The sequence below is a fragment of the Taeniopygia guttata genome, chromosome 18, assembly GCF_048771995.1.
Source record: "Taeniopygia guttata chromosome 18, bTaeGut7.mat, whole genome shotgun sequence".
Classification (NCBI taxonomy): domain Eukaryota; kingdom Metazoa; phylum Chordata; class Aves; order Passeriformes; family Estrildidae; genus Taeniopygia; species Taeniopygia guttata.
In genome coordinates, this window is record NC_133043.1 from 1303873 (window position 1) to 1319816 (window position 15944).

The 15944-nt window shown below is 62.8% G+C and overlaps 2 protein-coding genes across 3 annotated transcripts; both read left to right on the forward strand.

The window, feature by feature from the left end:
* The first annotated feature begins 832 nt into the window (after positions 1–832).
* SSTR2 (somatostatin receptor 2) lies at positions 833–6792 on the forward strand. The gene is made up of 2 exons (XM_030287302.4): positions 833–1048; positions 1490–6792. Exon 2 carries the CDS (start codon positions 1545–1547, stop codon positions 2652–2654), a length of 1110 nt encoding a protein of 369 aa, XP_030143162.1. The 5' UTR covers positions 833–1048; positions 1490–1544; the 3' UTR covers positions 2655–6792.
* A 1083-nt stretch (positions 6793–7875) lies between these two features.
* Positions 7876–15825, forward strand: COG1 (component of oligomeric golgi complex 1). 2 transcript variants are annotated; one of them, XM_030287298.4, is made up of 15 exons: positions 7876–8213; positions 8408–8652; positions 9239–9420; positions 9799–9969; positions 10045–10198; positions 10367–10577; positions 10695–11465; positions 11647–11793; positions 12616–12777; positions 13027–13154; positions 13555–13663; positions 14125–14234; positions 14327–14402; positions 14761–14799; positions 15645–15825. In XM_030287298.4, exons 1-14 carry the CDS (start codon positions 7899–7901, stop codon positions 14776–14778), a joined length of 2799 nt encoding a protein of 932 aa, XP_030143158.4. In that variant the 5' UTR covers positions 7876–7898; the 3' UTR covers positions 14779–14799; positions 15645–15825. The 2 variants fall into 2 exon arrangements, with proteins under 2 accessions (XP_030143158.4, XP_030143156.4); XM_030287296.4 differs by lacking the exon at positions 14761–14799.
* Positions 15826–15944: the final 119 nt, after the last annotated feature.

Here is a 15944-nt window from a genome sequence, read left to right on the forward strand (position 1 = left end):
CCTCATCCAGGGAGAGGCTGTGGCAGGAGCCACCTGTACTACACAAGTGCCCAGAGACCCAAATACTTCATCATCATCTTCTGACTTCTCCCAGATGGGAGGACCCGCAAGGAACTGCCTCGGCTTGGCTGTGGAGGCAAGATGCAAACTCCTGGGGCCAAGGAATTTCCAGCATTCCTTTGGGGCTCTCAGAAGCTTTTTGGGTCACCCTTCATTGGGGTCACAGCGTGGCCAGCACGCTGCCCTCTCCCCGGTGGCTCTGGAGAAGCTGAGGCCAAGGCTGGAAGCAAAATGTAGCTGGACAGTGGGGCTGGAGGCAGGGTGGGCATGGCAGGGTGGGCAGTGTGGGGAGGTGGGTAGGCAGAGTGGGCAGAGCAGGATGGACATGGCAGGATGGGCAGAGCAGGGTGGGCAGCGCAGGGTGGGCAGAGCAGGATGGACAGAGCAGGGTGAGGCAGGGCAGGGTGGGCAGAACAGGGTGGGCAGAACAGGCTGGGCAGGGCAGGGTGGGCAGCGCAGGGTGGGCAGAGCAGGATGGACAGAGCAGGGTGAGGCAGGGCAGGGTGGGCAGAACAGGGTGGGCAGAGCAGGATGGACAGAGCAGGGTGGGCAGGACAGGGTGGGCAGAACAGGCTGGGCAGGGCAGGGTGGGCAGCGCAGGGTGGGTATCACAGGGTGAGCAGCACAGGGTGGGCAGAGCAGGGTGGGTAGCACAGGGTGGGCAGTGCGGGGAGGCGGACAGGGCAGGGTGGGTAGGGCAGGGTGGGTATCACAGGGTGGGCAGCGCTGGGTGGGCAGAGCAGGGAGGTGGGCAGCGCAGGGTGGGCAGCGCTGGGCACTGCGGGCTGTCCCTGTCCCCGCCCCGGCCCCGCAGAGCCGCCCCGTGCGGGGCGGGGCGCAGCCGGTGCGCTGCTCCAGCGGCGGAGCCGCGCCGGGAGCGGGTGCGCGGAGCCGTGCGGAGCCGTGCGGAGCCGTGCGGTGCGGAACCGAGCGGAGCCCAGCGGGGCACCGGCGCTGCCGGCGCCTCCCCGGTGCCCGCCGGGAGCAGGTGAGCGGCGGGGCAGCACCGCCCGGTGCCCTCTGCAGCGCAGAGACGGGGCCGGGGCTGGGGGGCTCCTCGCCCACCGGAGCCGCCCGGGCTCGGCGTGCCGGTGCCGGCTGGGAGGGAAGGGGCTGCCCCCGCCGAACGGGCTGGAGAGGAGGAGGCTTCCCCCCGGCGCTCGGTGCTCCCGGGCATCAGTCGCACCCGCCGGGACGCACCGGTTGGATTTGTGGAGTCGCAAAGGCTCCGGCATCGGCAGAGCCGGGAGGAGCTGCGGCGTGCTCGGGCAGGCTGCTCCAGGAGGGGACGTGGCGAGGGGGATTGGGAACCCCCCCTGCAGGGAGCCTCTCTCCCGCTGAGCTTGGCAGAGGATGGACAGATCCTCCCCGGGAATCCCTTCATTGCTATTTACTCCCTGATTTCTGGAATCTTCTCCTCTCTCCCCAGAGCCAAGGAAGATGACATCTCGGCTCCTCTGAGCCAGCAGTGCCCAGGGAGAGCCATGGAGTACGAGCTGCCCAACGCCACCGCCTTCTGGTTCTCCCCGGCCTCCCCCTTCGACAACTTCTCCCTGGAGGCGCCCACCAACACCTCCCAGAACGCCACGGGCCAGCACTTTGACCTGACCAGCAACGCCATCCTCACCTTCATCTACTTCGTGGTGTGCATCATCGGGCTGTGCGGCAACACGCTGGTCATCTACGTCATCCTCCGCTACGCCAAGATGAAAACCATCACCAACATCTACATCCTCAACCTGGCCATCGCCGACGAGCTCTTCATGCTCGGGCTGCCCTTCCTGGCCATGCAGGTGGCCCTGGTGCACTGGCCCTTCGGCAAAGCCCTCTGCAGGATTGTCATGACGGTGGATGGCATCAACCAGTTCACCAGCATCTTCTGCCTGACGGTTATGAGCGTGGACCGCTACCTGGCTGTGGTCCATCCCATCAAATCTGCCAAGTGGAGGCGGCCCAGGACAGCCAAAATGATCAACGTGGCCGTTTGGGGCGTCTCCCTGCTGGTGATCATGCCCATCATGATTTACGCTGGGGTGCAGCACAACCACGGCAGGAGTAGCTGCACCATCATCTGGCCGGGAGAGTCGGGCGCCTGGTACACGGGATTCATCATCTACGCCTTCATCCTGGGCTTCCTGGTGCCTCTCACCATCATCTGCCTTTGCTACCTGTTCATCATCATCAAAGTCAAGTCCTCGGGCATCAGGGTGGGCTCCTCCAAGAGGAAAAAGTCCGAGAAGAAAGTCACCAGGATGGTGTCCATCGTGGTCGCCGTCTTCATCTTCTGCTGGCTCCCCTTCTACATCTTCAACGTCTCCTCCGTGTCCGTCATGATCGTGCCCACGCCCGTCCTCAAGGGCATGTTCGACTTCGTGGTGGTCCTGAGCTACGCCAACAGCTGTGCCAACCCCATCCTCTACGCCTTCCTGTCCGACAACTTCAAGAAGAGCTTTCAGAACGTCCTGTGCCTGGTGAAGGTCAGCGGCATGGACGAGGCCGACCGCAGCGACAGCAAGCAGGACAAGTCCCGCCTCAACGAGACCACGGAAACCCAGAGGACCCTGCTCAACGGGGACCTGCAGACCAGCATCTGAGGGGACGGCGGGTTTGTCCTGCCCGTGCTCCTCCCCTTCCATCGGCTCCCGGCTGCAGCAGGGGGTGGCAGCACGGGGCCAGGCCAGGAATGCCACCTGAGGGGACGGGCGGTGGCCTCGGGGCTCCTCTGCTGGGCTCCTCTCTGCTGGCTTGGCTTTCAGGTGTTGGGTCAGGAGGAGCCGCTTCGCCAGGAAAACCAAGACAACCCACGGCGACACCAAAGTGCCACCAAAGTGGGCACAGGTACGGCCGGGGTGGCTCTGCTGGGTCCCCCGTGCCACCCTCGGGGCCGGCCGGCTTCGGGGCTCTGCAGCGGGACACACCGGGGGACCTCAGGAGGAGCCGAGGCCACAGGTGTGCGACAACCTGCACCGACCTGGTGGGAGCTGCCGGTGAGCGTCCCTCCCGAGGAGAGCGGGATGTCTGGGATTGCGTTTTCCCCGGGATATTCCCTGCCCCGCCGCCTCCCCGCGCTCTGTGACCGCCGCACCCGGAGGGGACACGCCAGCACGGAGGTGACTTCCCCACGGGAAGCAGCTCTGCCCCGCAGCAGCCCCTCTGATGCCACCCTGCCTCCTCCAGCCCTTTCCCTGCCCTGCAGATTTTCTCGTGGGATGGAGAATTTCTCCCTTTGCCCTCCCCGGAGCCGCTGCCTCTCCCACCGCCCGCATCGGCCGGTCCCACGCTGCGCCGCTGCTCCGGGCACCGCCAGCGCTCCGCTCCCTGCTGGAAAATCCTTGGAAGTGTTTCAGCAGCGCTGTCGCGGTGGAGAAGCCTGGCACGGGCACCTCGCACTGCCAGCGGCTCCTGCACCCGGCTGAGATCGGGGTTTGTCCTGCCACAGCTCCGAGGGCTGGCACCTCCCTGCTCCTTCCAGGCAAGTCACGCTGGAGAGAGGATGGGCACGGGCAGGGGGTGCTGGGGACGCGCTGCCCACCCTTGTCCGGCCGAAGGGAGCGGGCAGAGCCAAGGGGGCTCCCGGCAGCAGGGGAGGAGGAAGGGCAGGGCAGCACGGATCCATCCCCTGGATCCTGCACTGTGTGAGGGCTGGCGGGGCTGGCCCCACATCCGCTCTATTTGCCTCCCCAAGACTGTCCCGAAGCGTTCAGCTCTGTCCCTGGCCCTGTCCCTGGCCCTGGCTGCCCTCCCATCCCGGCACAAACCGGGGCTCTGTCCCCCAGCCGAGCCCCCCCTTGGCCGGAGCAGCGGGACCCCGGGGAAAGCCCAGGGGAGAGGGAGAAGTGGCGGCACCGGGGGCCGGATCCATTCACAGGCCCCCGCTCCAGCGCCGAGCCGTGGGAACGAGGGGCTTTGGGGGGAGGCAGCAGCCGGGGCTCGGTCACCCTGCCCTGTGCCACCGCCACCGGATAACGGAGCATCACCCGCAGCACAAACGGGGTGGGAGGTGAGGCTGCACCGGGCACCGCCTGCCCTGGGGTCCCGCTTGCTCGGCCAGGCCACGCTCCATCCCAGAGCATGAAGTTTTCCCATGGCTCTGCCCAGCTCCTGCGGCAGATCCAGCCTGGGGCATCCCTCCGGCTGTGCCAGCCCTGCCCGCTCCCCACAAAGGGTTCGGTGCCAGGCTGGTACCTGCTCCTGCCTCTGTTGGACGCTGCATTTACTGCGAGACAAAGCAGAGCCGTGCCAGCAATTGTTTGCTTTTAACTCTTTCCTGCTCCTCCGAGGATCAGTGCCCGTGTGGCACCTCCCTGTCCCCTCGTGGGCACCGAGCGCCGGCATGGGGAGCGCGGCTGCCCCCGGGCTCGGGGCACGGCGGGTCGCTGCTGACGCTGCAGGAATTGCAGCTCGGGGCACGGTGAAACGGAGCCCGGGGAGGGCCGGGAGCGGGGCTGGGCTCGGTGGCACAGCCGCAGCGATGCGTCAGTGCCGCCGTGGGCACCCCGTGGGGGAGGCGTGTGCGTGGGTGTGCGCTGGGGAGGGGGATGCGTGCAGCCCCCAGCTCTCACCTGCAGCCGGGCCAAACCCGGGTTTGCCGGGGTCTGACTCCAGCCCAGCCGTGTCTGTGCCAGCAAAACCCCGCTGGATGAAAGAGCCTCCAGCTGGGAGCAACCCCTCTGCGCTGGTTTCATGTGGAAATACAGAAATCCGGGAATTCCCTGCCCAGCTCAGCTTTGTCCCAGCAAACCCCCAGGCAGTGACACTTCTGGGTGCTCAGAGGGGGATTTGAAACGTGTCCCCGCTTTGCCGGGATGGGGATAACAGGGCTGCAGGTGAGGAATGAGGGGCGTGGGGCGCTGCCACCAACATCCCAAAGGCCACCGAGGCAGGATGTGGCAGGGAAGGAGCACGAGGTGGCTCCTGGGGGCTGCCAGGGCTCTCCTCGGCCACCTTTCCACAGCTCAGCGAGGAAAAAGAGCAGGAAAGCAAAATGTGCTGCCTTGGAGTGCTGGGAAGGAGCTGCAGCCACAGCCCACCAGTGGCTGTAAAAGCAGCAAAATAAAACCTTTTGCTGTTCATTGCTGACTAATAAACATCAGCCCCGCTGCTGCTGCTGCTGGTAACGAAGTTTTCCTTCCCAGCCACTTGATTTTAGTGGGAACTTGACCTCAGATTGGATCTGCTCTGCAAAGCCTCTCAGGGCTGCTGGTGGCGGGATGAGAAATCTCTGCTGGTGACTGCAGAGCCAAGAGCCCGAGCCTGCAAGTGCTTCTCACTCAGACGGGCCTGGGCAGCAGGGAGCACTGACGGAAGTTTTCCCAAATCCCAAGCACGAATTGGGGTGTGCCACAAGCTCCCCGGGATGCCTGGAGCAGGGATCTGGGTCACTCCTGCACGAGCCTTCCACTCCCAGCGTGGCCTCCCCAGAGCCCGTGGGAGCCAATTCCCCTTTTCCTCCTCTCTGCTGCTTCCCCAGCGAGGCTGAGGGGTGCTCCACAGCTCCCCAGTCCCACGGGATCGACCTGCATGGAGACATCCCTGCTGTCCCCTTCCTCAGCAGGGCTGGGGCTGGGCTGGGCATCCCCGGTGTCCCCTCGGAGCCAGCCTGGCTCTGGGCACTCTGCTGGCCAGTGCCCCGCTGTGCTCCAGAGCCAAATCCTGCTCGGGTGGGCAGCAGGGGCTGGAGATGGACCTGGAGCCTTCCCGGAGCATCTCTGCAGCTCCTCGTGCCGGCTCCAGCGCTGCCTTGGACAGAAATAATCTCCTGAAGTGCACTGCCGTGGGTCCGGGATTTCCCCACCCTGCCACAGTGGGAGAGCCTTGTCTTTGTGGGACACGCCACCGAGAGGTCCCAGAGCTGCCCAGGTCCCCATCCAGCCCCACCAGGCAAGGAGAGCTCCCAGGCTCCGATCCAATTCCAAAGTGCTCAGGGAGAGGCTCCATCCCCTCCCTGCTGCTGCCCCAAGGGGGAATCACCAGCGAGGCACGAGCCAAGGACACAGCAAACCCCAAAGCTGCCTTCCTACTACCGAGTCTGGAACTTGTCTGCCCAGCCCAGGGCACCTCTGCCCTTCCCTCTGACACCCAGCCTGGCACCTGGCTATCCTGAGGGATTTCAGCCCCACTCCCTGCTCGCTCCAGGACCTGGACTGTGAAAAGCCACAACGGGAGGGCCAGGCTGGGAGGAGTGTCCCAGGCAGGAGATGCTGAGGGATGCACAGCCTGGCCACTCCCTCTGTCCATCCCTCCGTGGATTCCATCCACCCCTCCATCCCACCCCACGCCGTGTCTGGGAGGAGGGACGGGATGGCTGACTGTAAATATGTGTAAATTGTATATACTGGATGTGCCCAGGGGGGTTTTGTGTTCACGCACCCACAGGGCACCCCTGACTCCCCCTGTGCCAGGGGGCGGGTGGCACCACGCACGAGCCAGGAGGGACCCCAGGGGCTGCTGCCACCCTGCCAGGTGACTTCTGCAGGGCAAGGGAGGTGAAGTGAGGTCTCTGTTCCCTGCAGAGATCCAGCAGCACCGTCCACGCCCCGTGTCCGTAGCTGTGCCCTGTCAGTGATCCGTGGTGACCAGGACATGCCGAGGCCGTGTCCCTGCTCCCAGCCCTGTTTTCCTCCCTGGCAATCGTTCCTCAGTGTCCCAGTGTGGGACTGAGCCTTCCCACAGAGAAGGCTCCCACTGCCACAGTCTGTGCCACGGGGAGGGAAATAAAAGGGTTTTCCTACAGCTTCTGGTTTTTTGTGTGTTTTGGAGCTGGGGGTTATGAGCCAGGCTTGGACACCTCCCTGTGAGAGCATCCCAGAATTGCTCAGGTTGGAAAACCCCTCAAACATCACCGAGTCCAACCCTGGCACTGCCAAAGCCACCAGTGACCATGTCCCCAGGTGCCACATCCGCACAGCTTCAAATCCCTCCAGGAACGGGGACTCCACCACCGCCCTGGGCACCTCCAGTGCCTGACAGCCCCTTCCATGAAGGAATTCCTCCTGTGTCCAACCTGACCCTGCCCTGCCACTGTTTGGGGCACTTTTGTCCTGTCCCTGGCAGCAGAGTTTACCAACTCCTATAAACACAAAGTTCAGCTCTGAGCAGCTGTGCAGCCCAGCAGCACCAACACTGCCCACGCAAATAAACCAAACCACTCCAAAACACCTGCGATTCTTCTTCTTCCCATCTTAATTTCCAGCACAAACGGGGGGTTTGGGGATTTAAATACAACAGCCTCAGAGCCCGCCTGCTCTGTCACAGCAGCATCCCTCGGAGCTGCATCCTGCCTGCCTCCGCATCTGCCTCTGCCTTGGGGCTGGCAGGGACCCTAAAGCTCAGTCCCATTCTGCCGCATCCTGGGTGGATTTTGGGGAAAATCCCGGTGCTCAGAGCGGTGATTTTGGAAGCCCTGTTCGAACCAAGCCCCCCCAACACCTCCCGGGGTGTGTGGAGTGACAGCGGCACCCGCAGGCCGCGGGGCCCGCCCCGTTTCCCGGGAAACGGGGAAGAAAGAGAGAACGCAATTAAATAAATAAACAAACTAGAAATAAAATAAATAAAGCCGCGTTTGCTCCCCTCGGGCCGCGTCGCCGTGGCAACGCGGCTGTGCCCGGCACAAAGATGGCGACGGCGCTGCCATGGAAACGGCACAAGGGGGTGCGGCTGTGCCCGGCACAAAGATGGCGGCGCTGCCGTGGAAACGGCGCAGGGGTGCGGCTGTGCCCGGCACAAAGATGGCGGCGCTGCCGTGGAAACGGCGCAGGGGTGCGGCTGTGCCCGGCACAAAGATGGCGGCGCCGCCCAGCGGTGACGCCCGGAAGCGCCGTCCCCTTCCCGTGACCAAGATGGCGGCGGCGGCGGCGCGGGCCGGGCCCGGTGCCGGTGCCGGTGTGGCGGCGGCGATGGCGGCGCGCGGCGCCGAGGCCGAGGCGCTGTTCGAGGCGCACACGGCGGCCGAGCTGCGGGCGGTGGAGCGGCGGCTGCGCGCCGGCATCGAGCAGAAGCGGGAGGAGCTGCGGCAGATGGTGGGCGAGCGCTACCGGGACCTGATCGAGGCGGCGGACACCATCGCGGAGATGCGGCGGAGCGCCGAGCGCCTGCTGGGCGCCGTGCGGGGGCTGCAGCGCGGCGGTGCCGCCCGGCCCGGCCCCGCCGGCACGGTGAGGGGCCGCGGGCAGCGCCCCTCGGGCCCTCTGTCCCCCTCGGAACCATTCTTACCCCCCGCTCTGCCCCTTTCCCACCTCCTCCTCCCCATCCCTCCTCCTCCCCGCTCATCCCGAACTCTTGTCCCGCTTCAATCCCGCCGCGCGTTCCCCCATCCCCTCCTCCCCTGAGCCCTGTGTGCTGTCTCCAGGTTGGCCCGGCAGCTCAGCAGGGTTTTTACGGGGCGGCGGCGCAGCTGAAGCTGCTGCTGGAGGTTCCCGAGCAGGTGTGGGGCGCGGTGGAGGGCGGCCGCTACCTGCCCGCGGCCCGGCTGCACCTGCTCGGGGCTCACCTGCGCCGCCAGCTGCAGCTGGACACCCCCCGAGCCCGCGCCAGCCCCATCCTCGCCCGCTTCCCCATCCTGCTGCGCCAAGTGGCGGCTGCCAGCCACCTCAGGTAAGGGCTGGGGCGGCCCTGGCACAGCTTACCCGGAGAAGTTGTGGCTGGCCCATCCCTGGAAGTGTCCCAGTGCTCCATCCTGGAAGATGGATGAGCCTCGGAGCAGCCTGGTTTGGGCATTTGGAACTGGCTGATCCTGAAGTTCCCGCTCCTTGTCAGTGGGGTTGGCTCAGACACAGCCGGGGGAAGGTGGGACAGAAATGGGCTCAGCGAGGTGGGGGAATTCTTCAGCTGTCCCACAGGCTCTGCCTGAGGCAGGATCCTGGGCTGGGGCAGGTGCCAGGCTGGGAGCACAGTGCCCCAGGAATGCCCTGGAAAGCTGGCAGGCAGGCAAAGAGGCAGCTGAGGGAATATCCCCTGGCCAGCAAGCACAGCCTGGGGGCTCCATCAGGTAAACAGGGCTGACGGGGATTTAGGGAGATCCTTTCCAATCCAAACCATTCCACAAGGCTGGCACAACAACCCATCTCACCAGTCCTGTAATACAAGTGGCACAGTGTGCCAGAGTCACGGGGTGGGCTGGCTCAGCGAGCCCCGCTGAGCGTGTGGCTCGGGCGGTGACTCCAGCTGGTTCCTGTGGCAGATCCACCATCCTGCAGGAGAGCAAGGCCCTGCTGCGCTGCCCCACGGGCTCGGACCAGGCGGTGGCAGAAGCCCTGTGTGCCATCATGCTGCTGGAGGACAGCTCGCCGCGCCAGGCCCTGGCTGATTTCCTGCTGGCCAGGAAACTGGCCATCCAGCAGCTGCTCAACCAGCCACACCACGGTCAGTGCCACGGGGCTGCTGCTCGGGGGCTGGGGCTGAGCCTGCCCTTGGCCTCCTCTGGCCCCCAGAGCAGGGACGGGCAGTTCCCAGAAATCTCATGGTGGCAGGGACACTGCGGAACAGCACAAAAATCAACAGTGCTCAGGGGCTTGGGACACTGCAGAACAGCACAAAAATCAACAGTTCTCAGGGGCTTGGGACACTGCAAAACCACAAAAATTAACAGTTCTCAGGGGCTTAGGCCAAGCCCACCTGCAATGGGGAAGCAGGTGGTGCATGAGGCTGAGTCCTTCACCCTCCAGCCCTTCCCTTGAAGGCACCACGGTGCCACTGACCTGTGCTGAAGGGCTGCCTTGGCTCAAGGTCACCTCTCTGCAGGCGCAGGAATCAAAGCTCAGGTGTGTTCCCTGATGGAGCTGCTCAGCACCACGCTGTACCAGGCCCACGCTCTCTTCTACACCGTGCCTGAGGGGATGGCCCCGGAGCCAGCCCTGCCCTGTGGGTTGCTCTTCTCCACCCTGGAGAGCAGCACGGGCCAGAACCCCGCAGGTGAGGCCTGAACCTGCCCAGGTGTGCAGGCAGGAGGGTGCCCCGTGCTGGGCTGATCCCTGGCTGTGGTTCCAGGGAGAGGAGGGGTGCTGGAGGAGGATCTGAAGCTGAGCAGCTGGTTCAAGTACCTGCCTGAGTCCGTGGTGGAATTCCAGCCAGCCCTGCGGACCCTCGCACACCCCATCAGCCAGGAGTACCTCAGGGAGACCCTGCAGCAGTGGATCAACATGTGAGTGGGACAGGGCAGTCCCAGCCTGGCTGACTTCCTCCTCATCCCCTCATCCTCCTCATCCTCCTCATCCTTCACCCTGACTGAAGGCAGCACAGCACACCCAGCACCACCGGGGCACCCTGTGCCAGGGCCTCACCCCTCACACAGGTGAAACTTTGCCTCCAGGTGCAGTGATGACATCAGGACGGGGGTCAGGAGCCTGCTGGTGTATGTGAAGAGCATGAAGGGGCTGGCAGGGATCCGTGATGCCGTGTGGGAGCTGCTGTCCAGCGAGGCCAGCAGCCACAACTGGGAGGCCGTGTGCCGGCGGCTGCTGGACAGGCCTGTGTCCTTCTGGGAGGAGCTGCTGCAGGAGCTGTTCCTGGACAGGCTGCAGGTGGGTGCTGCGCTGTGGGGAGCCTTGCTCTGCTCCCCCAGCTGTTGTCTCACCAGTGCACTGAGGCTGTGTTTTAGTGGCACGTTGAAATTGGTTTTTCTCCCGGTTCCATTGCAGACTCTGACCAAAGAAGGCTTCGACTCCATCTCAAGCAGCTCCAAGCAGCTGCTGGCTGGAGCCTTGCAGGAGTTGGAAGTGAAAGGCGGCAGCGGTGCCCTGAGCAAGCAGATCCAGCAGGAACACAACGTGGCCCTGTTCCTGTGGTCGGAGAGCCCCGGGGACCTGCCCGGGGACGCGGCGTGGGTCAGCGTGGGGCAGCGCGGGCCCTTCGCCAGGAGCGGGCTGGCCATGAAGGCACAGGCGCTCACGCCGTGCGTGCAGAGCTTCTGCTCCACGCTGGACTCCCAGCTGAAGGCCAGGCTGGAGGATGTCCTGTCCTACCTCCCCGGGGACGACTCTGTCCCCAAGGAGCCCACGGTGCCACCGCGCTCCGCCTTCGACCGCTTCGCCGACGCCGGCACCGTGCAGGGGCTGCTCCGCGAGCGCTGCGTCGCCTGCATCCAGCACCTCCTGGGCTGCGTCCAGGAGCAGCTCCAGAGCGCCCAGAGCCAGCCGGACCCCCCTGGGGACGCCAGGCTCAACGCCGTGCTGTTCATGGCCAGGCTGTGCCAGGCGCTGCCCGAGCTGTGCCCTCACCTGCAGCGCTGTGTGCTGGGCCAGGCGGGCGGCGCGGAGTCGGCGCCCAGGGAACCGCGCTCTGCCAAGAAGCTGGGCAAGGGCAAAGCCCAGGAGGTGTCCCCCGAGCTGGCCAAGTGGCAGGGGGTGAAGGCAGAGCTCCTGCAGCAGAGCCTGGTGGCCTATCAGCTCTGGAGCTCGGCTGTCACCAAAGTAAGGAGCAGTTTCGCTCCTCAGTGATTGTTTGGGGAGGGTTCCCTGTGCTGCTGCCCGGTCAGGGAGGGGTGGCTCCGTGCCCTGGTGTCCCTAAGGGTCACTCTGGGAGGTGCAGGGTGGGCTGGTGGCCTCGGCCCTGTTAGAAAATCCTGCGATCCCTTCCACTGTTGTGCTCCAGGGCCTGGTGCAGTGCTTCACCCACACGTTGCTGCTCGACACAGCCGGCTCCGTCCTGGCCACGGCCACCAACTGGGATGAGATTGAAATCCAGGAGGAGAGCGAGTCTGGGAGCAGCGTGACGTCCAAGATCCGGCTGCCTGTGCAGGTATGAGCAGCAGCCTGTGGGAGGAGCCCAGCACTGCTGCCAGAACCTCTGGCTGGGCTGCTGGGGAGGGTGCTTGGTGTCACCAGCAGAGGACAAACACTCTCTGGTGCTCTTCAGAGGAAGGAAATAGGTCATTGTCACTGTTTGTCTCTGCGAGTAAGGTTGGCCCGGATCCTGTAAAGCTGAGCTAGAGGAGGACTTAGGCCTGGTTTTAAACAGAGGTCCCAGGAGAGAGGTTCCGTGGAAGTTGGATGCACTGAAAAACAGGGCTGCAGCAGTGGGACTGTGGAATCCTAAGGGAACTGAGACGTGTGGCTTCCCAGGGGTGTGGTGGTGGCACAGGAAGGACGTCACAGGGACAGAGCAGGTGGCAGGGGGAGGAGGGCCAGGCCTGGAGTGAGTTCTGTGTTTGCACAGCACGGGAGGGACTGGACAGGGAAATGCAGTGAGCCTTACCCAGTGAGCTCTGGTATCTGAGGGGAAAGCAGCTGGGTGGGAATTCAGGAGGCCCAGGAGATGAAGGAGGAACAGCCCCAGGGAGTGGGTGGCAGAGCAGGGTCTGTGCTGACAGAAGGTGCACAAGCAATTCTCTTCTCACTGCACTCAGTGTCTGGTAAAGTCTTTTGGGGACTTGGGGAGCTGCTGTAACCCAAAATCTGGGGCTGTCAGTAACCCAGACCCTGTGAGAAGCCTGAGCCAAGCTGAGGGGCAGAGCTTTGTGGCTGCTGAGGAAGTGGGACACTCCCACCAGGCATCTGAAGGGATGTGGAAGGGAATGGAGTGTACAGAACAACTGCAAATAAACTCTCTTCCCCTGGGCAGCCCTCGTGGCACGTGCAGTGCCTCCTGTTCAGCCTGTGCCAGGAGGTGAACAGGGTTGGTGGGCACACCCTGCCCAAGGTCACCCTGCAGGAGCTGCTGAGGAGCTGCATGGCAGAGGTGCTCGCTGCCTATGGAAAGCTGGTGGAGCAGAAGCAGGAGAAGGTACCTGGGTGTGGGGTGGGAGCGTGGCTGACCCCATGGAAGGCAGGGACACATCCAGCTCCTGGGACAGAAAATGCCTGTCCTGACAGCTGGAATGGGGCACCCTTACACTCACCCTGCCTCCCCCACAGCTGAGGCAGACACCAGATGTCACTCTGGCTGTGCCTTGGGGTTGGTGTTCTCAATGGTCCCCTCGGGCAGCCTCCCCTGTGCCAGGGAGGAGCCCCATGCTGCCTGTCCCATTTGCAGAGGCCGGACAGCTTCCCCCTGACCCAGAGCAGGGCTCTGCAGTTACTCTACGACCTGAGGTACCTCAGCATCATCCTGACAGCCAAGAGTGAGGACACAAAACCCAGCAGGATCAAGCAGGACTCCAGGTATGGCGCATTCTGGGGTTCACATCCTCCAGAAGTGCTTTGGGGGCCCTAAAACAGTGCAAGCTCCAAGCTCTGACACTGCTCCAACACTGAGCTCACCCTCAAAACGGGAGGGGTGGGGTTCTGTGTCCCCCCTCCTTGTGTGTCCATGGGATCCCCTCAGAGGGTGCCCCTGCAGAGCAGTTGAGCTTCCAGCCAAGAGTTAAAGCCTTGGGGGTACCACGGGGAGCAGGTTCCTGCTGCTGGGGTTGTGCAAGAGTTGGAAACCCGTGGGGCAGCTGCTGTTCTGCTGAGTAATTCCTGTTGTGCTCAGTCACCCCAGACAGGAAATCCCTGGCTGCTTCAGAGCTGGCATCACCAGGATGTCACCCCTGACAGGAGCCCTCTGCTCTGCCTGCAGGATTGAGAAGGTCATCGACTTCCTGGAGGGACACATCGACCCCTTCGACCTGGATGTGTTCACCCCTCACCTGAACAGCAACCTGAACCGCCTGGTGCAGAGAACCTCGGTAGGGAGCCTTCAGCAGGGCAGCTGGGCTCCTTCACACTGCTCAGGGCCTCAAGATAAGCACTGGCACTTGCTGGGGAAAGGGAAGAATGTTCAGTGCCAGCTGAAGATAAGAGGAGCTGGCTGAGCTGGCTGCTCACCCTGCGTGTGGGGCTGCCTGAACTTTATCTAACAGGATTCACCAGAGCCTGTGCAACACTAATTGGGTTAAGTAGTGCTGAAACAGCTCTGGGACTCAACTGGGGGAATAATTAAACACCAGAGCTCAGAGGGGGAAGGGAGACACTTTGTGTTCACACTCAGTGGTGATGGTGTGCCAGTGGACTTACCACGTACTGTGGGGTCAGCTCTGCAGGAACCCCAAATCTAAGCAGCTCTGGTGCCTTCCAGCTTCTCTTCCCCAAATCCTGGTGCCTTCCAGCTTCTCTTCCCCAAATCCAAGCATCTCCCGGTGCCTTCCAGGTTCTCTTTGGCCTGCTGACTGGGACAGAGAACCAGTACACGAGCAGGGGCGGCGCGCTGAGCTCGCAGGAGCTCCACAACATCCTGCCCTTAGCATCCAGCCAGATCAGGTGAGGCACCCGGCTCTTCCAGGCGTTCTGCTGCCTCTGGGAAGCTGCTCTGCAATCACTGCTTCCCACATTTCTTTCTTCCATTTCTTAAGGTTTGGACTTCTGCCACTGAGCATGTCGAGCTCACGGAAGAGCAAGTCCACTGCCAGGAGCACTGAAAGAGTCCAGGTTGGTGCCTGAACTGAGCTGTAAAAATAGGAATATTTTCCCAGTATTCATTGTCCCCCTGACACTGGAGTTTGTGGGCAAAGAGGAAAGTAGCCAAACGTTATTTCACCTGATTTTTATTTTCAGTAAAATGAATCATTACGGCAGCACAGAGGGGACACAGGGGGGTGGATTTCTCCAGGACCCTCCAAAACCCCACCCACCCTTTGCCCCTGTGGTTTTGGGGCCACTGCTCCGTGGCAGGCTGCAGAGGCAGTGGGGGTTGACATGGATGAGGGCAATGCATCAAAGACAACTCATTAAAGAGGGCTGCAAGAAAGGCTGAGGGACAGGAGCTAATGCTTGAACTCCTTTGCAGTGGGATGCTGCCCTGTAACCCCCGAGGAGGCCTGGCCAGGTACCCCAGCTGTGTGAGGAGTGTCCTGCTGCTCCCCTGGTGCTCAGCTGTAGCAGCCAATCGTTCTGTTGCTCCATTTCCCCCAGTTTAAAACATCTGCTTAGATGGAGCTCTGTGTGCTGGGTGAGAGCCAAGGAACACCTCACTGCTGTGGGAAGCAGCAATTAATGTTTCCTGTACTTATTACCAGCCCGATCTATCCGTGGTGCTCTTGGCAACTGGGACAAGTTGTTGAGTTGACAAGAGGCAAAACAAAGAGGTAAAGGCCTGGTTTTACCAGTGTCACTTGAGATGATGTTCAATTTGCAACTCTCCTTCTCCATTTTTTGGAGCCCTTAAGGACCAGACCCAGCAGAAGGGGTGTTTAAAAGCCCAAAACTTCCCAGCAAAGGTACTCCTTACCTCTCACAGCTCAGCTGGACTAGAGCATAGAAGTGTGCAGTGATGTCTGGCTCGTTCTGTCACCCCTCAGCTGCTGTGCTGTGCTCAGCACACCCATGTCCTGTGCTAACCACACTTGCCAGGATCCCTGACAGATGCTTGCTCCTTCTTCAATGCTAAAACTCTTCTGGAGAGGTTAAAATCCGCAGTTCTCCAAGAACAGCTCCTGCAAGGGCACCAGCTGTGCTTCCACCACGCTGTGATCCCTTGCTCTGAGAGCAGCAGCCCCTGCCCTGCTGCTCAGAGGGTTTTGATGAGTGTTCAGGGGTTTTAGGAGCATTGAGTGACATCTGCCAAGTGCCTGTTGCTACCAGCAGCGAGGTGTGTGTCTGTCACTGACCCAGCAGTGCCGTGGTTCCACCCCGCGGTGCTGTGAGAGTCAGAGTCCCTTTTGTCACCCCCAGGGCGCGGCTGCAGCTGCGGTGCTGCCCAGGGAGGAGGAGGCGGCGCGGCCGGGCTCCCTGTTCCGGCAGCTCATCGCCGACGACGAGGACACGGCGGCACCGTCCCTCTTCAAGCTGGGCTGGCTCTCGGGCATGACCAAGTGAGGCAGCAACAATAAAACTGCTCTGGGTGTTTTCTTCACTGAGATCTCTCTGTCTGTCCCCTTGGTGACACCTCCGGGCTTGTCAGCGCTTCCCATCCGCGTGTCACGGGAGCCAGGCACAGCTTGGATTGTCCTTGTCCCCTGGCTGCTGGAACAG

What these genes read in the sequence shown, in the direction of transcription:
- SSTR2 (XM_030287302.4), top strand. Translation starts at nt 1,545, where the DNA reads ATGGAGTACGAGCTGCCCAACGCCACCGCCTTCTGGTTCTCCCCGGCC.
- COG1 (XM_030287296.4), top strand. Translation starts at nt 7,899, where the DNA reads ATGGCGGCGGCGGCGGCGCGGGCCGGGCCCGGTGCCGGTGCCGGTGTG. An exon ending in TGGAGCAGAAGCAGGAGAAG is followed by an intron (nt 12,778 to 13,026) that starts GTACCTGGGTGT and finishes TCCCATTTGCAG; the next exon opens with AGGCCGGACAGCTTCCCCCT. An exon ending in AGGATCAAGCAGGACTCCAG is followed by an intron (nt 13,155 to 13,554) that starts GTATGGCGCATT and finishes CTCTGCCTGCAG; the next exon opens with GATTGAGAAGGTCATCGACT.